At 43.9% G+C, this 20,193-nt stretch overlaps 1 protein-coding gene across 1 annotated transcript in view; it reads right to left on the reverse strand.

Moving 5' to 3' along the window:
- Positions 1-20,193, reverse strand: part of SPECC1 (sperm antigen with calponin homology and coiled-coil domains 1) — a 119,423-nt gene that overhangs the window by 13,668 nt on the left and 85,562 nt on the right. Inside the window, exon 11 of the mRNA XM_081337880.1 lies at positions 1,589-1,705. Coding sequence (XP_081194006.1) covers positions 1,589-1,705 — 117 coding nt within the window. The remainder of the gene's footprint in view (positions 1-1,588; positions 1,706-20,193) is intronic.

A 20,193-nucleotide genomic window follows, 5' to 3' on the forward strand; every position in this document is an offset into this window, starting at 1 on the left:
CTGCCTTAAGACTGAATTACAGGGGGTCCTCGACTTACGACCATTCGTTTAGCGATGGTTCAAAGTTACGACGCTGCTGGAAAAAACGGGACTCACAACCAGTCCTCAGACTTAAAACCTTTGCCGAGATCAAAATGGGGCAAAGCTCACTTCACGAACGTTTCACTTAGCAGCAAAAATGGGAGGGGATCAATTTTGGTTATTAAATGGAGGATTACCTGCACCTTTTGTTTATCAGCATATTGATTGACATGCTCGTGAGCTGGATTCTGATTGCTTTTGACTGCTTTGATCGTTGTTAGTAAGGCAGCCAGGATTTACGGATACGCCAGATGGCCAACACTATAAATCTTTTAAATAGATAATAATAGTCTCTTTAATCTATCTACGTGCTCGCTAGGAGCCAAAAAGGCGACTTGATGACACATAAATGAATGAATCGTTTGCAACGAATGGCGGGAATGGTGTCAGATGGATGTTTTCGTGTTGTGTATGCGTTGTCTGGCATGTACCAAGACATTTGTTAAGCGAGCTTTGCCCCCATTTTACCACCGTCGTTAAGCGAATCCCTGCAGTTCTTAAGTTAGCAACCTGGTCGTTAAGTGAATCTGGCTTCCCACTTGACTTAGCTCGGCGGAAGGCCGTGAAAGGCGATCGCGTGGCCCCAGGACGCTGCGACCGTCATAAATGCGAGTCAGTTGCCCAAAGCATCTGAACTTTGGATCACCTGAAATTGCAGGCGTGCTGCAACGGTCACGGCCGTTGGTGTGAAAAACGGTCACGTCAGGTTTTTTTCAGCGCCCTTGTAACTTTGAACAGTCAGTAAGTGAACTGTTGTAAGATGAGGACTACCTGTAATAACAATCAAATTGTCTGAATTGGTGTAGGGTTTTCGTGCCTGAGCAGGGGGTTGGACTAGATAACCTCCAAGGTCCCTTCCAACTCATCATCATCATCATCATCTCCTCTCCAGATTAGCTGCTGAGCTGAGAGTATTGCAACTGGAATACTAAATTTAACCCAGGAAGGGATTTACCTTTTTGTCTTTTATTTTAAGAGATTTTATTTGAAATACAGACAGTCCTCAACTTACAACGTTAAGGGAGCCTGGCCAAGTCATGATGGTTGTAAAATGGGTAGGTCAAGTGACCTACCCAATTTTACAATCATTTTTGCAGTGGCCGTTAAGCAAATCATTGCAGTCGTTAAGTGAGTCACACGGTCGTTACGCAAATCCAGCTTCCCTCGTTGACTTTGCTTGTCAGAAGCCTGCTGGGCAGGTGGCGAACGGCAATCACATGACCCCAGGATGCTGCGACTCTCATAGATACATGCGGGTGGCATTTTGCAATTTTGATCTCATGATCCTGGGAATGCTATGACGGTCATAAGTGTGAGGACTGGTCTTCAGACACCTTTTTCAGTGTCACTGTAACTTGGAATGGTCACTAAATGAAGGGTGGTAAGTATGGTATTTGCCTCCTGTTCTTCTACACAGTTGCAGTCCCTTTGCCCTCCACTAGGGGCATTCTCGGGAAGCTCTCCGCTGTGCGTAGCCCCCTGGTGGAGCAGGTGGGAACTTACTCACCTTGTCTTGGCTGTTGAGTTCTTGATAAGGGATGTGAGCAGGCAGGTAGGTGTGCAGGAGGGCGCAGAAAGCCAAACCGTCACTCCAGCTACTGCTGAAGTTGGTGATATCGATATTCTGCAAATGCAACGAGAGGAGAGGAATGATACACGGATGATGTAACCTGGTTAGGTCATGAAATATCTACAAGGAAACCAGGTTTGGAGAGCACCAAGGAGCCTTCCTTCCTTCCTTCCTTCCTTCCTTCCTTCCTTCCTTCCTTCCTTCCTTCCTTCCTAACTACTCTCAACTTTGCTTTGTTTAATCTACTGTTTTCCTTTATCACCACATGCAAAACAACTTGAGTAAAAACGAAGACTTTAAACCTAAATAATCAGCTTTAGGCCAAAACTTTTACGAGAGAATATCTGACACACACACACACACACACATTTATTATTATTAAATTTTTTGCCAACCTCTGGCTTTCTACTTTGTTATTATTTAGTGTTTTATCGTCAAGAACAAAATACAAAACAGTAAAAGAATCAAAAAAAATGAATAAAAAAAGCACACAATCAGCCCTAACAACCACAAAAAAGATCTACAAATATTTTGAAACTTGAGGAAGAGGAGGAGATGGAGAAGGAGAAGGAGAAGGAGAAGGAGAAGGAGAAGAAGAAGAAGAAGAAGAAGAAGAAGAAGAAGAAGAAGAAGAAGAAGAAGAAGAAGAAAGAAGAAGAAGAAGAAGAAGAAGAAGATCAATTAAATTTAGCATGTAAGATCCACCCTGGCAGGGTGCTGAAAGAAAAACCAGTAAATTCTCCTCCCCTTTTTTACACACACACACACACACACACACACAACATTACACTAATCTTCAAATCCTTCTGTTAGCCATCTGTTATTATGTTTAGTGCGCAGAAAGTCCAGAAACGGTTTCCAGTCTCTTATAAAGCTACCTGGCCCATTATCCCTAATCAAAGCCGTCAATGCCGCCATCTCGGCCAGTTCAGTCAATTTCAAAATCCATCCTTCAAGAGTCGGCACCTCTTTCATCTTTCCAGCGTTAGGCATGTTCAATCCTTGAAGCCGCCACCCTGTGAAGGAATAGCGGCCCCAGATGGTTTTTCAATTGGCTTGTCCCTCATCATTAAAATAAATCCTTCAGGTTTCAGTCATATTTGCATCTTAAATACTTTTCGCACTGTCAAGTGGTTATCTTCATCCAGTGTGTATTATTCACATATTTTGCAAGATAAAGTGAACCTGGATTCTGACTACATTTCCAGCACCTATTAGAAATCCCTTTATACATTCCTTTATACGAGACTGGACAGCCATTTGTCTGAAATGGTCTAGGGCAGGCATGTCAAACTCGCGACGTCACGTGACGTCGCGCGACGTATCGGAACTTTTTCCCATTGCCGAAAATGGGATGGCCGCGGTTTCTCCGTGATGCTCCGGCCCATGGGCTGGCAGTTTGACACCCCTGGTCTAGGGTTTCCTGCCTGAGCAGTGGGTTGGACTAGATGACCTCCAAGGTCCCTTTCAACTTTTTGTTGTTGTTGTTGTTGTTATTATTGTTATTGTTTATTATTATTATTATTATTATTATTATTATTATTATTATTATTATTATTATATTATTATTATTATTTTCACTGGTCTATCTTTTTTTTTTTAATCCCATTTACCGGTATATATCCCGCCCTTCTCCGAAGACTCAGGGCGGCTTACAATTAAAGCACAAATCCATGTGCTTAGCAATAGCCTTCATTCTATGTATATGCCTGCTTGTTAGGGCTTTCACACACACCCCAAGCGGCATTATTACAAAGTCAGCTGGCTTTGGGCACACTGGCTGAGGAATTCTGGGAGTTGAAGTCCACCAGTCATGAAAGGACCAAGTTGGAAGACCCCTGTCTTAAAGCATCCTGGCTGAGGAATTCTGGGAGTTGAAGTCCACAAGTCATAAAAGGGCCAAGTTGGAAGACCCCTGTCTTAAAGCATCCTGGCTGAGGAATTCTGGGAGTTGAAGTCCGCAAGTCATAAAAGGGCCAAGTTTGAAGAGCCCTGATCTGGGGTCAAGTACAACGATGCAGCCTTTGATAAAAATTTTCTTTCAAACTATAATTTGACGTGAACTTTAGACCCTTCATCCATAAACTCTCCCTTTTATCTAGCATCATGTTATACCCCCAATTTTTTTTTTGCCCATTTTACCACACACTCTTTAAGGCATTCATCTTCTAGGAGGTTCGTCTTAAACTAACATTTTATATACTTTAGAAATCAAGCGGTCATCCCCAGAACATAAATTAACGCCTGTGGAAAGCAAAAATGTTGGCTGTTGTTCTTTTACGCCCAGGTAAACTGAGTCAGGCCTCATGGACAAAGTATTGAACCAAACTTTGTGCTAGGCTTAATTCTGCGGTTTCCCATTGTACTTTTCTTAATATGATTTTGCTAAGCTTGCTTCTTTCAAATATGTTTAGAACATAAAAGACTGGAATAGTAAGAAATAGGGACCTGAAAGTAGCTGATGGATGCAGGTTCCAATGTACACAGGTATATGCGGAAGGTTATAATAACAACAATAATAAAGTCGGAAGGGACCTTGGAGGTCATCTAGTCCAACCCGCTGCTCAGGCAGGAAACCCTAAACCATTTCAGACAGATGGCTGTCCAGTCTCTTCTTTAAAATGTCCAGTGTTATGTTCAGCAGCAGGTCAGCAAGAAGTCAGCAGAAGTCAGCAAAAATCAGCGGAACCTCTAACTACCGTCTTGGAACGAGAAAGGGTATACAGAGTTGGGTCTGGACCTGACTGACTTGCTACTGGCCTCCAGCTGTCCTTTGGAATTCGCTATACCAGTGGACCTCATTGCAATGGGTTATTAATGTAAGCGATGCTGTGTTATTATGCTTGCTATCTTCCAAATTGGTCCAAAATTGGGAAAGGAGTCCGGCAAGGCTGTATACTGTCGCCCTGCCTATTTAACTTATATGCAGAGCACATCATGAGAAAGGCAGGGCTAGATGAATAAAAAGTTGGAATTAAGATTGCCGGAAGAAATATCAACAACCTAAGATACGCAGATGATACCACTCTAATGGCAGAAAGTGAAGAGGAACTAAAGAGCCTCTTGTTGCGGGTGAAGAAGGAGAGTGCAAAACTTGGGTTGAAACTTAACATTAAGAAAACCAAGATCATGGCATCTGGCCCTCTCAATTCCTGGCAAATAGATGGGGAAGAAATGGAGGTAGTGACAGATTTTATTTTCCTGGGCTCCAAGATCACTGCAGATGGGGACTGTAGCCAAGAAATTAAAAGACGCTTGCTCCTGGGGAGGAAAGCCATGGCAAATCTAGACAGCACCCTAAAAAGCAGAGACATCACCCTGCCAACAAAAGTGCGTATAGTCAAGGCTATGGTCTTCCCAGTTGCAATGTATGGCAGTGAAAGTTGGACCGTAAGAAAGGCCGAGCGCCAAAGAATTGAGGCCTTTGAACTCTGGTGCTGGAGAAGACTCCTGCGAGTCCCTTGGACTGCAAGGCGATCAAACCGGTCGGTCCTAGAGGAGATCAACCCTGACTGCTCTTTAGAAGGCCAGATCCTGAAGCTAAAACTCAAATACTTTGGCCACCTAAGGAGAAGGAAGGACTCACTGGAGAAGAGCCTCATGCTGGGAAAGGTTGAGGGCAATAGAAGAAGGGGACGACAGAGAATGAGGTGGCTGGATGGAGTAACTGAAGCAGTAGGCGTGAGCCTAAATGGACTCCAGAAGATGGTGGAGGACAGGAAGGCCTGGAGGAACGTTGTCCATAGGGTCGCGATGGGTTGGACATGACTTTGCAGCTAACAACAACAACAATCTTCCAAATTATTAGCAAAATAAACCTCTGAATCTTAAAAGCAAGAACGATTGTTTTGTGCTGCTGCCTCTTGTCTTTTTCACTGGGTTTTCCCACGACGCGCCCAGTTCAGATTGAGTTCCTGTGAAAAACCGAACTTTTTTTTTTAAAATCAAATTTCAATCTTTCAAAAATTTTACAATAACTAAACCAATTCAATCCTTCACTTACTAGCTGTTCTCTTGTCTTTATTTATTTCTGGCTTTTCTGACCGGTTTCCGGCAAAAAAAAACAACAAAAAAACTCCCACCGCTAGGAATACATAGATTCGCTTAATGACTATGGTGTTTCTCTTAACAACCATCGCAAAAAGTAATGAAATTGTGTCCAGTCACATGGGTAGCATGACTTATCACCGTCATGACTTACGACGGAAATTCTGTGATCCGTTACGATCAGAAGTCAAGGACTACCTGTGACAAGCTTGGATCTGACAACCAGGCTTCCCAAACCTGGATAAGTAACCCCCAAATTGAGTAAAAGTGGTTTTTCTTTTGTTAACGACACACAATACCCTTACCCTGTCCTTAAATAAGGATTTTCTGATAAGTGGGAAAAAGGGAGTTTCTGTTAATCAGTTTTGGGCAATAAAGGGGAAAAAAATGGGAAAGCAATGATTCACAACATAATTTTTTTTAAAAAAAATTCCCTTGAAATTATTCAAGCAAGTCACACGGAACTGACAGGGGGATTTTCCCTGGTCTTCGTACTTGAGCAGGGGCTGGACTAGATGACCTCCAAGGTCCCTTCCAACTGTTAATTCTGTACTGGTAAATCGTCGACTTACAAGCATTTATTTATTTATTTATTTATTATTTAAACTTATATACCGCCCTATTCCCGTAGGACTCAGGGCGGTTTACAGGGAAAAATTAAAAATACATACATACAAAGTTAAAATCGATTAAAACTAAAATTAAATTAAATCCCTGAATTTAAACTAAAACCCCATTAATAAATAAATAAATAATAAATAAATAAATAAATAAATAAATAAATTTGTTTAGTGACTGTTCGAAGTTACAACAGCAGTGGAAAAAGTTGCCATTTCTCACACTTAAGGACCGTTGCAGCTTCCCCGTGGGTCACGTGATCAAAATTCGGAGGCTTGGCGACTGACCCGTATTTATGACGGTCGCAGCGTCTGGGGGCTCCTATGATCCCCTTTTGCAACTTTCTGATGAGCAAAGTCAACGGGGGAAGCCAGACTGACTTAACAACTGTGTTACTAACTTAACAAATGCAGTGATTCACTTAATAGCAAGAAATGTCATAAAGTGGGGCACAATTTACTGAAAAACCGTCTCACCTAGCAATGGAAATTTGGGGCTCCAGTTTCTTTTATTTGATTTATTATTATTGATTTGTAAAATCTGTTTGCCAGTCATGTCATGTCCTCATGACTATGGGCAGCTCAATTGTGGACATAAGTTGAGGACTGCCAATAATTCTGTAATTCCCACAGACCATAAGTGGGTGGGGTGGGGGGAGGGGGGCTGTTTAATGCTGAACAACAACCTTATTTACAGGAGGACCCACTTCTGCAACGGAGAGAAGCAACCTGGAATTAAGGAGAAACTTCCTAACAGTGAGGAAAATTAACCAGTAGAACAGCTTGCCACCAGAAGTTGTGGGTGATCCATCCCTGGAGGTTTTTTAAGAAGAGACTGGACATCCGTTTGTCTAAAATGGGGGGGGGGGAGAGAGAGAGAGAGAGAGAGAGATTGATAAATAGATAGATAGATAGATAGATAGATAGATAAATTAGAAATAGATAGATAGATAGATAGATAGATAGATAGATAGATAGATAGATAGATAGATAGATAGATAGATAGATAGGTAGATAGATAGACAGACACACAGACAGACAGACGATAGGGATAGATAGATAGATAGATAGATAGATAGATAGATAGATAGATAGATAGATAGATAGATAGATAGATAGATAGACAGACAGACAGACAGACAGACGATAGGGATAGATAGATAGATAGATAGATAGATAGATAGATAGATAGATAGATAGATAGATAGATAGATAGATAGATAGATAGATTAGAAATAGATAGATAGATAGATAGATAGATAGATAGATAGATAGATATAGATAGATAGGTAGATATAGATATAGATTGATACAGATAGATGATAGATACATACATATAGACATACAGTAGATAGATGATATAGACGATAGACAGATGATAGACAGATAAGTGATATAGATAGATGATAGATGATATAGATGATTGATGATAGATGATAGATAGATGAGATTTATATAGATAGAAATAGATATAGATGATAGATAGACAGACAGATGATAAGATAGATAGATAGAAAGACAGACAGATAACCTTTGTTGTCATTTTTTTTCCGTGGGCACAATGGCACCCATTAAAAATGAAATTCAGTTGCTTGCTCTCAATAATACAGTAATCCGCATTTAAACATGCTGTATGCAACATACGTATACCCTACACACCCTTGTGTATAGGTTTTCCTGCCTGAGCAGAGGGCTGGACTAGAAGCCTTCCAAGGTCCCCATCCAGCTGTTCTGACCGATCGATTACCCTTTTTCAATAACATAAAACGGGGCTATGTTTCGGGGCTCCTGTGTGGCGGAAACAGCTCCAGGATAACACAATCAATCAACGCGCAATCAGTGGCAAGAAGATGAAATAAACCCCCCCCCTTTTGGGAGCTTTGTTCTCCCCCGCCCCCCACCCCCCCATCAATGCCATCTCCTGCTGGGAAAATTAAAATTGGGTGCAGATCTCCAGGAGGACACGGATTCAGGGCACGGCACCCAGTTTGTGTGTGTGTGTGTGTGTGTGTGTGTGCGTGCATGCGCGCGCAACATCTCTGCTGCCTCCAGCCTTCTTTTTAAATTGTCAACAGCCCTAATTTGATTCAAGAGCTTGGCTGAGATTGGATTAGCTGGCTTGGGTGCTCTCTCAAAATTCAGAGAAGAACAGTACAGTCACACAGTACGCAACTGCTCACTCGGGGCGGGTGTGTATGTGTGGAAGGTGAGACTTTGTGCACCCGGTGCTGCATCCATAGGGCTGAAATGGTGGGCGAGGGGGGTGTCCCGTGTCACATTCTGGGGTCCTGGCTGTGAATCAACCCACTTTGGGTGGGGGGGTGTTGAGTTACAGAGACTACACTTAGTCCTCGCTTTACAAACTGTTCATTTAGGGACCGTTCAAAGTTACAACGGCATTGGGAAAAGTGACTTACGACGGGTTTTCACACTGACGACCGTGGCAGCATTCTCCCTGTGTTCAGGTGATCCAAATTCAGACACTTGGCAACTGCCTCACATTTATGACGGTCGCAGCATCCCGGGGGGAGTGACGTGATCCCCTTTTGCGACCGTCCGACAAGCAGAGTCAATAGTGGGGGGGAAGAAAGGCCGGATTCACTTAACGACCGTGTCACTAACTTAGTAACTGCAGTGATTCACTTAACAATGGTAAAAAAGGAGCCAAATTCACTTAACCGCTGTCTCCCACAGCAACAGAAATTTTGTGGTCCTAAGTCAAGGACTGCCTAGAGGACAAAAAGTAAAATGCCATTTTTGAGCCGAGTTAAGAACTAACTACTAGCATTATTATTAATTTAATTTCATGGATAGCCCCCACACTCCCGCCATCTTGCCAGCCAAAGAAGACTCTGTGTTGCTTATAATGCAATAAAAACAGAAATATACAGACAATCATTCAAACGGAAAGAATGAAATATTATTGATGCCATTATAAGGCCTGACAGGTTTAATTGGATGGGATTGGCAAAGCCCTTGAATTACAATTAAATCAACTCATTATGATTTATGCTGGGTGGGAATTCTGGCAGTGGAAGTCTGCCCCTCTTAAAGCAGGTTGGCTGGGGGATTCTGGGAGTGGAAGCCCACCCCTCTTAAAGCAGGCTGGCTGGGGGACTCTGGGAGTTGTACCCCACCAATCTTAAAGTATGACAGCTGGGGGACTCTGGGAGTTGACATCCACCCCTCTTAAAGCATGACAGCTGGGGGATTCTGGGAGCGGAAGTCCACCCCTCTTAAAGCAGGCTGGCTGGGGGATTCTGGGAGTGGAAGTCCACCCCTCTTAAAGCATGCTGGCTGGGGGATTCTGGGAGTGGAAGTCCACCCCTCTTAAAGCAGGCTGGCTGGGGCATTCTGGGAGTTGAACCCCACCCCTCTTAAAGCAGGCTGGCTGGAGCATTCTGGGAGTGGAAGCCCACTCCTCTTAAAAGCATGCTGGCTGAGGAATTCTGGGAGTGGAAGTCCACACCTGTTTAAGTGGCCAAGCCTAAAAAAAACCACCTGGCTTTGGACGAACGGATCTGTCTGCCAAGCCTTTTGTCCGAGATGCTCCAGGACAAAAGTCGAAAAGGGAAGAAAAACTTGGGCAAGGTGGAAGTTGCCGAGAAGCGTCCAGCTTGGCCAAGGGTCCCACACAATGCAAGGAGGACCTCAGTGACCCCATACCGCCTGGCATCCGGCCCGCCCCACGTGCAGGAGGCCTGGGAGGAAGGGGAAGACACGAAAGGCCCATCGAAGGAGGGACCTCGCCCACGTCAGCCGCGGCCTTGAACTCTGAAGATCTGAAGAAACTTTTTGAAAGTTATTGGGACACCCGGAAACTCAAGAAGAAAATGGTCAGCAGACAAAAGCCGGGAAGGAGGGGGGGTGGTCAGAGTCCTCGTGGTCAACGGCTGGCGGAACAGCCAAACGTGCCCCCCCAGGCCAGCATCCTGTTTCTCACAGGGGCCAGCTGGCGAAGTCCAGCTAGTATTGAAGCAAATCGTGAAGACAAGGGCTTTGCAACTTTGCTCTGCTCAGCAACGGCGACTCAGTTTCCCAGAGGGACAGCCAAGGGTCCAGAGACACCCCCCCCATCTGGCCCTTAGGTTTCATGCCAGCTAAGAGAGAGAATTCTAGAATAGAATAGAACGAATGTAGAATAGAATAGAATAGAATAGAATAGAATAGAATAGAATAGAATAGAATAGAATAGAATAGAATAGAATAGAATATAGAATAGAATAGAATAAAGAACATAGAATAGAATAGAATAAAGAATATACAGTAATAGACTATAGAATAGAATAGAATAGAATAGAATAGAATAGAATAGAATAGAATAGAATAGAATAGAATAGAATAATGGAATGAAGTAGAATAGAATAGAATAGAATAGAATAGAATAGAATAGAATAGAATAGAATAGAATAGAATAGAATAGAATAGAATAGAATAGAATAGAATAGAATAGAATAGAATAGAATAGAATAATGGAATGAAGTAGAAGAATAGAATAGAATAGAATAGAATAGAATAGAATAGAATAGAATAGAATAGAATAGAAGAATAGAATAGAATAATGGAATGTAGAAGAATAGAATAGAATAGAATAGAATAGAATAGAATAGAATAGAATAGAATAGAATAGAATAGAATAGAATAGAATAGAATAGAATAGAATAGAATAAAGAATATAGAATAGAATAGAATATACGGTAGAATAGAATAGAATATAGAATAGAATAGAATAAAGAACATAGAATAGAATAGAATAAAGAATATACAGTAATAGAATATAGAATATAATAGAATATAGAATAGAATAAAGAATATAGAATAGAATAGAATAAATATAATAGAATATAGAATAGAATATAGAATAGAATAGAACAGAATATAGAATAGAATAGAATATAGAATATAGAATAGAATAGAAAATATGGAATAGAACAGAATAGAATAGACAGAGTTGGAGGGGACCTTGGAGGTCTTCTAGTCCAGCCCCCCGCTTAAGCAGGAGAACCTATATCATCTCAGACAAGCGACTTGTCTAGCGCCTCTTCTTAAAAACCTCCAGTGATGCGGCGCTCATGAAATGCTCACAGCCATGAAAACCTCGGACAGGAGAAAGAGCGCCGCCAGGCGGGCAGGCGGGTGTCTCGCTTGGCTGTGGCTTGGGGGGCACTTTTTTCCAGGGCCATTGTAACTTTGAACAGTCACTAAGCGAACTGTTGTAAGTCGAGGACTACCTGTACTTTATCACTTTTTTCCTTTTTTTTTTTGGTAATCAGGTTTTTGACCCCTTGCTAGGCGACTGGTGGTACTCGGATGTTGCCGTATCCTAAAAGTGGCGCGACGGGTGAAAAGGTTGAAAAGCCCTGCTCCAGTCCAGACCCCTTGCTCAGGCAGGAGACCCCGTGCCATTTCAGACAAATGGCTGTCCAGTTCAGTTTAAGCAAACCTGGCTTCCCTCGCTGACTTCCCATTGTTAAGTGTCTCGGTTGTTAAAATCGAGACGTGCCCCATTTTGCAAACTTTGGACCAAGGTCGTTAAGCGAACCACTGCAGTTGTTAAGCAAATCACAGGGTCGCTAAGCGAATCCAGCTTCTCCCCCCCTCCCCGTGGACTTTGCTGGTCAGAAGCTGATTGGGAAGGTTGCAAACCGGGATCGCGTGATTCCGGGATGAGGCAACCGTCGTAAATGCCTGTCGTTTGCCAAGCATCTGAATTTGGATCATGCGACCGAGGGGATGCTCTGACGGTCGTAAGTACGAGGACCGGTGGGAGTCAAGTTGCTAAAGCGTCATCGTAACTTTGAACGGTCTCTAAACAGAGGGTTCTCAATCAAGGACTACCCGTGTGGAAAAATCTGGCTGCCCTAGTCTTGACTACTGCTCCACAATACAGGGGGTTCTCGACTTACAACTGTTCGTTTAGTGACCGTTCGAAGTTACGGCGGCACTGGAAAAAGTGACGATCGTTTTTCCTCACTTTGCTACCGTTGCAGCATCCCCATGGTCATGTGATCAAAATTCAGACGCTCGGCAACTGACTCACAGTTATGACGGTCGCAGCGCCCCGGGGTTTGTGTCCCGTGATCCCCTTTTGTGACCATCCGATTAGCAAAGTCCGTGGGGGAAGCTGGATTCACTCAACGACCCTGTGACTAACTTAACAACTGCAAGGATTCACTTAACGACTGTGACAAGACAGGTTGCAAAACGGGACAAAACTCACTTAACAAATGTCTCGACAACAGAAATTTTGGGCCCCTTTGCGGTCGTACGTTGAGGACTACCTGTCATCCGGATGCCCTAAGTTGTAATGTGATGGAGGAGGGTAACTGAAGTGTTGGACAGCCATTTGTCTGAAATGGTATATGGTTTCCTGCCTGAGCAGGGGGTTGGACTAGATGACCTCCAGGGTCCCGTCCGACTTTATTATCATTATTAACAACCTGCCTCCTGAGGTGGTGAATGCTCCAACACTGGAAGTTTTTAAGAAGAGACTGGACAGCCATTTGTCTGAAATGGTACAGGGTTTCCTGCCTGAGCAGGGGGTTGGACTAGATGACCTCCAGGGTCCCGTCCGACTTTATTATCATTATTAACAACCTGCCTCCTGAGGTGGTGAATGCTCCAACACTGGAAGTTTTTAAGAAGAGACTGGACAGCCATTTGTCTGAAATGGTACAGGGTTTCCTGCCTGAGCAGGGGGTTGGACTAGATGACCTCCAGGGTCCCGTCCGACTTTATTATCATTATTAACAACCTGCCTCCAGAGGTGGTGAATGCTCCAACACTGGAAGTTTTTAAGAAGAGACTGGACAGCCATTTGTCTGAAATGGTATAGGGTTTCCTGGACTAGATGACCTCCAAAGTCCCTTCCGACTTTATTTATTATTATTATTATTATAAAGTGTTGGACATCTCAAAATACTTTTGAGACGTGTTCAGCCACGGGAGCCCAGACAGCAGGCATGGAACGATAATCAGAAACATGATGGAGAGAAAAAGAAATTAAGAAAAGAACATCTGCTAATTTAGCGTTAATTGGCCGGGCTCAGATTGATGTTTCCTCTGAGTTATGACCCTAAGGCTTGGCTAAGTTTTTAATCGGATTTTCTTTCTAAGCACCACATTTTGCAAGAGGCAGTTTACCCCATGTGCTAAGACTACAAGACCCATATGCCTGGGTCTCGAAAAGTTTGCCCCGAGGAAGCTAAACATTCAGATAAAAAAAAAATATCAAATCTGGATCAAACAATCGGAGCAATGATGAAAGATTTAAGACGTATGCAAACTTCCACATTTGCATTTTTTTTTAGTACATTAGACTTTAGTACTACATGAGATAAGCGGGGTGGGGGGGGAAGGGAGTTTCTGATAAGCAGTTTGGGGTAATAAAGGGAATAAAAAATGGGAAAGGAATGATTCACAATTTTTTAAAAAAAATAATAAAATCCCTTGAAATTATTCAAGCAAGTCGCATGGAACTGACAGGGGGATTTTCCCTGGTCTTCGTACTTGAGCAGGGGTTGGACTAGATGACCTCCAAGGTCCCTTCCAACTGTTAATTCTGTGCTGGTAAATCCCCGATTTACAGCCATTCATTTAGCAACCGTTTGAATCTGTTCACCCCGCCTGGGATTTGGGTGGGTGGGTGGGTGGTGGGATTGCTTCTTTTCTGAAAGAAAGCATTTTCCATTTCCGAGCAAGAAAATCTGATTTTTTTGATCAGTTTGTCAAAGGGGCGACGGGGATGGTAAGAAAAAATGATCTCATATCCTCATCTTTTGTCGTGTCCGGCCTGGTGACGCCGTGCTAAATTATTCTCGGGCAGCTGAAGATGACACGGCCAGCCGTTCTTCATCAGAAAAATCCTCATGGAGAATTATGTCCTTGGAGAACATGGATCAAAAGTTGCCCCCCAGAATGGAAATGACCCCCCCAAGAAGAAAGATAGAAAGGAAGGAAGGAAGGAAGGAAGAAGAAAGACAGGGAAGGAAGAAAGGAAGGAAGGAAGGAAGGAAGGAAGGAAGGAAGGAAGGAAGGAAGGAAAAAAGAAGACAGGGAGGGAGGGAAGGAAGGAAGATGGAGAGGGAAGGAAGGAAAGAAGGAAAAGAAAGGAAGGAAGGAAGAAAGAGTGAAGGAAAGAAAAGAAAAGAAAAGAAAAGAAAAGAAAGAAAGATGGAGAGGGAAGGAAGGAAGGAAAGAAGGAAAAGAAAGGAAGGAAGGAAGGAAGAAAGAAAGAGAGGGAGGGAGGGAAGGAAGAAAGAAAGAAAGAAAGAAAGAAAGAAAGAAAGAAAGAAAGAAAGAAAGAAAGAAAGAAAGGGAAGGAAGGAAGGAAGAAAGATGGAGAGGGAAGGAAGGAAAAGGAAGGAAGGAAGAAAGAGTGAAGCAAGGAAAGAAAAGGAAGAAAGAAAGAAAGAAAGAAAAGGAAGGAAGAAAGATGGAGAGGGAAGGAAGGAAGGAAGAAGGAAAAGGAAGGAAGGAAGAGTGAAGGAACGAAAGAAAAGGAAGGAAGGAAAATAATGAAAGAAAAAAGAAAGAAAGAAAGAGAAAGAAAGAAAGAAAGAAAGAAAGAAAGAAAGAAAGATGGAAAGGGAAGGAAGAAAGGAAAGAAGGAAAAGAAAGGAAGGAAGAAAGAAAGAAAGAAAGAAAGAAAGAAAGAAAGAAAGAAAGAAAGAAAGAGTGGGAGGGAAGGAAGGAAGGAAGAAAGAAAGAAATAAAGAAAGAAAGGGAAGGAAGGAAGGAAGGAAGAAAGATGGAGAGGGAAGGAAGGAAAAGGAAGGAAGGAAGGAAGGAAGAAAGAGTGAAGCAAGGAAAGAAAAGAAAGAAAGAAAGAAAAAAAGAAAGAAAGAAAGAAAGAAAAGAAAGAAAGAAAAGGAAGGAAGAAAGATGGAGAGGGAAGGAAGGAAGGAAGGAAAGAAGGGAAAGAAAGGAAGGAAGGAAGAGTGAAGGAAGGAAAGAAAAGGAAGGAAGGAAAGAAAAGGAAGGAAAATAATGAGAAAAGAAAGAAAGAAAGAAAGAAAGAAAGAAAGAAAGAAAAAAAAGGAAGACCCTTGTTTCTGCCACCTCCCTCCCTCCTGGCTGCTTTCCAGGCACCCCATACCGGGAAGGGTCCTGGGGAGGGGGGTGGAGCAGGGCGGGGTCAAAACAGTCCAGGTGTGTCCGAAGCTCCACCTGTTTTACCTGCAGATGCTGGAGAGGTTTGCAAAAAAAAAAAAAAAAGCTCCGGGAAGCAGAGCGGGAGGGAACCGGCCTCTCTTGGGGGGAGGGGGACACACACACACACACACACACACACCCGGGATGGTGGGAATTTAGGAAGCAAAGGGGGGGGGGGCAGGGGAAGGAGAATTCCCGTTGTGCTCAGAAAGCTGGAAGGCCAGGTCACTTTGAGCCCTCAATCTGACCTGAAGCTTGGCAGGTTTTTTCTCTCTTTTTTTCCTTTCTCTCTTTCTTTCTTTCCTTCCTTCCTTCCTTCCTTCTCTCTCCCTCTCTTCCTTCCTCCCTTCCTCTTTTCTTCTTTCCCTTCTTTTCCTTGTTCTCTCTCCCTCTTCTTTCTTCCCTTCATCTCCTTCCTTCCTCATTTTGCCTCTTTTTCTCTTCTTTCTTTCCTTCCTTCCCTCTCCCTTCCTCTTTCCTTCTTTCCCTTCTTTTCCTCGTTCTCTCTCCTTCTCTTCTTTCTTCCCTTCATTTCCTGCCTTCCTCATTTTGCCTTTCTTTCTTTCTTTCTTTCTTTCTTTCTTTCTTTCTTTCTTTCTTTCTTTCTTTCTTTCTTTTTCTTTCTTTCCTTTCTTTGGCTTCTTTGTTTTTCTTCTTTCCCTTTCTCTCCCTCTTCCTTCTTCCCTTTATCTCCTTCCTTCTTTTTTCTTTCTCCCTCTCTCTTCCTTCCTCCCTTCCTCCCTTCATCTCCTTCCTTCCTTCCTTCCTTCCTTCCTTCCTTCCTTCCTTCCTTCCTTCCTTCCTTCCACCCCCCCCCCTCTCTCTCCCAGAATTCTCTGGCCAGAATTCTGGCTGGGGGATTCTGGGCATAATGAAGCCCACCCCTCTTAAAGCAGGCTGGCTGGGGGATTCTGGGAGCGGAAGCCCGCCCATCTTCCAGCTGCCAAGACGGAGCAACATGGGCCGAGAGAGGCGGAATGCAACCAACTGTGATCCAGTGATCCAGAGCGAAGGGGCTATTAATCCCCCTGGTTACAGTCACGCAAAAGACAGATCTCCTAGGGCCGCGCAGATGGTGCAAATATCCCCTCGGCTGTTTTTTGGGCAGGTCTCTCCTCTCGGCGATCAAACGAAATGGTTCTCTTGGAGGGAAGAAGCTACCTACTACCCCGTGTTGAGACGGGCAGCTACAGAGAGGCCACGAGCAAAGAAATAAAACCCCGAGAAAGACTTACGGAGGGGAAGGAGAGGACTCGGAGGGTGTGGAGCAGGGGTCTTCAAACTTGGCCCTTTTATGACTTGTGGACTTCAACTCCCAGAATTCCTCAGCCAGCTTCACTGGCTGAGGAATTCTGGGAGTTGAAGTCCACAAGTCATAAAAGGGCCAAGTTTGAAGACCCCTGGTGTGGAGCCTCAAAGCAGCTGGGGGGGGTCTGTGGGAGACCCCAGGGGAGGCGTTTGTGTTGGAGGAGGGTCCCTGTGTCCAACCCCGACCCTTCCCTTGTGGGGTATTTCAGGCACGTCCAGAAGGAGGGAACGGAAGGGGCCACTGGCTCAAGGACGCAGCTTCTCCCACCGGTTGTAAATTCAGGGAGCTGTGCCTCCGCCCCCCCCCCAGCCCATCCGGAGGGCGCCCTGCTGGGGAAGTGCTGCAAAGCTGGTGGGGTCAATGCAATTTGCCTCCCCGGTGCCGTTTTGTTATGAGACAGGTGGCAAATAAATTGATTGAATCAATGAATGAATGGAAGGAAGGAAGGAAGGAAGGAAGGAAGGAAGGAAGGAAGGAAGGAAGGAAGGAAGGAAGGAAGGAAGCTAGCAAGAAAGGAAGGAAAAAAGGGAAAAAAGGAAAAAAGAAGGAAGGAAAAATAAAGGAAGGAAGGAAGGAAGGAAGGAAGGAAAAAAGAAAGAAGGAAAGAAGGAAGAAAGGAAGGAAGGAAGGAAGGAAAAAAGGAAAAAAAGAAAAAAGAAGGAAAAAAGAAAGGAAGGAAAAATAAATAAATGAAGGAAGGAAGGAAGCAAGCAAGCAAGCAAGAAACGAAGGAAGGAAGGAAAAAATGAAGAAGGAAGGAAGGAAGAAAGGAAGGAAGAAAGGAAGGAAAAAAGGAAAAAAGAAAGGAAGGAAAAATAAATAAAGGAAGGAAGCAAGCAAGCAAGCAAGAAACGAAGGAAGGAAGGAAAAAATGAAGAAGGAAGGAAGGAAGAAAGGAAGGAAAAAAGGAAAAAAGAAGGAAAAAAGAAAGGAAGGAAGGAAAAATAAATAAAGGAAGGAAGGAAGGAAGGAAAAAATAAAGGAAGGGAGGGAGGGAGGGAATGGGGGGGCTTAAAAATTCAAGTACATCTAGTCCTCAACGTATGACCCCCACTGGGAAATTCTGGTCCCAGAATTTCCATGGTTAAATGAAACAGTTGTTAAAACCGGGACGTGCCCAATTTTACGAACTTTTTGCCAAGGTTGTTAAGTGAATCACTGCAGTTGTTAAGTAAGTCACAAGGTCGATAAGCGAATCCAGCTTCCCCCATTGACTGTGCTTGTCAGAAGCCACCTGGAAAGGTCGCTCATTGGGGATCATGTGCCCCTGGGGTGCTGCAACCGTCGTAAATACATGCCAGTTGCAAGCGCTTAAATTTGGATCATGTGACCACAGGGAAACTGTGAAGGTTGTAAGCGTGAGGACAGGTTCCTAAGTCACATTTTTTCAGGTCTGTTGCCACTCTGAACAGTCGCTAGGATTTCCTGCCTGGTCAGGGGGTTGGACTAGATGACCTCCAAGGTCCCTTCCAACTCTTGTTATTAAGTTTAAAAACTAAGCAGGATCTAACAGCGCAGGCAGTCCTCGACTTACGGCCACAATTGACCCAAACGTTTCTGTGGCTAAGCGAGACCTTTGTTAAATGAGTCTTGCCCCATTTTACAAACTTCCTTGCCCTGGTTGTTAAGCGAATCACTGCAGCTTTTAAGTAAGCGACACGATCGTTAAGCGAATCTGTCTCTCTCCCCCCCTCCCCGGTTGGCTTCGTTTGTCGGAAGGTTGCAAAAGGAGGATCAGGTGACACCCCTCCCCGAGACACTGCGACCGTCATAAATATGAATCAGTGGCCTAGCAGCTGAATTCTGATCACGTGACCGCGGGGAACGGTTGCGACAGTCGTAAAGTGGGGAAAACGGTCGTAAGTCCCTTTTTACGATAAACGGATTATTGCACGTTGGGGACTACTCTAGATTTCCTCCATCCCCATTTAATATCAATTAAACGAACGGATGTAATTCGAGGAGCACGGGCGGGTTTTGAGACCAGCTGAGTTTGACCCTTTTTGGCTTAGGAAGCCCCCCCCCGAAGAGACATTTTTTGGGGGGCTTTCACGGAAGGGAGCTTCTGCAGTCCCCCCCTCCCCAAAACCCGGTCAGGGAAATAAAACTCTTTTGCTCCGAGGATAACGCAATCCGGAAGAGCAGCGTGGAAAAAAAAAACTTAAATGCCTTCGGCAAAGCCGAGCCAACAATCACAAAATGCCTTTTTTTTTTTTTGTGGGTAAGACCGTCCGGCGGAAATAACTTTGGCAGCCGAAAATAAAATTTAAAAGGAAGCAAAATACTCCTTTGATCCGAAAGGGTTTATTTTAATTTCTTGGTTCTGCGTGCGTGCCTGTGCGTGTGTGTGTAAAGTTTGTCATGCACAAACTTGGCACAAATCTGGGGGGGAAGGGGAGGGGAATTCCTTACGGCACCGGGCTGGGTGTGTGTGAAATCTCACAAACCCCGAGGCAAGGTGGTTGAGTTCTGGGTTACAACAATCGGAAAGAGCATCAGCCAGGCAGGAAAAAGACGAAAACGAAACGGGCCCTTTGGTGAAATCTACTGATAGCTTCGGTTTTGGCGCAATCCTCGAGTTATGACGGTCGTTTACTGACCGTGTTAAGCGATGATGGACACCCCCCCCTCAGGGATAGAGGTAATTTGTCAACTCGCAGTCCTTCGTTTAGCAACTGTTTCAAGTTACAACAGCACTGAGGGGGGGGAAAGTGATTTACGACCCGGTCCTCATACTTACGACCGTCGTAACGTTTCCCCACAGTCACAGGATCCAAATGGGCATTTTGATATATTTATGACAGTTGCTGTGTCCTCGGGGGTGGGGGTGGGGGGAGGTTGTATGATCACCATTTATAACACGGGTCTTCAAACTCGGCCCTTTTATGACTTATGGACTTCAACTCCCAGAATTCTGATTTATACCTTTCTCAGCCGGCTTCCGACAAGCCAAGTCCATAAGCAAAGCCGGATTTGCTTAACGACCACGTGGTTCACTTAACAACTGCCTCACTTAACAGTGGAAATTCTGATCCCCAATTGTGGCTGTAAGCCGAGGGCTACCTTGCTTTATTTATTTTATTTTTTAAACTTTACATGCCGACTGTCTTGCTATTGAGAATCTCTGGGTGGCTTACTTATGATCTGGTTCCGAAGTTCTGACGGTCAACTGCATGCCGCAGTCCTATGACTGAAATGTCAGGCGCTTAGCAAGCGGCCCCCATTTACAGATATAAATTTACAGATATAAAACCAGTATGTTACATGTATGTAGGGGTGTAGGTCTATACATAAGTTGTATATAGTATATTTAGGTGTGTGTTATGTGTTCACTTTGAGAGCGGGCAACTAAATTTCATTTTTGGTGTGTGTAATTGTGCTCACAGTAAAAAAATGACAATAAAAGTTATCTATCT

This window comes from Vipera berus (assembly GCF_964194415.1).
Source record: "Vipera berus genome assembly, chromosome: 1".
NCBI lineage: Eukaryota > Metazoa > Chordata > Lepidosauria > Squamata > Viperidae > Vipera > Vipera berus.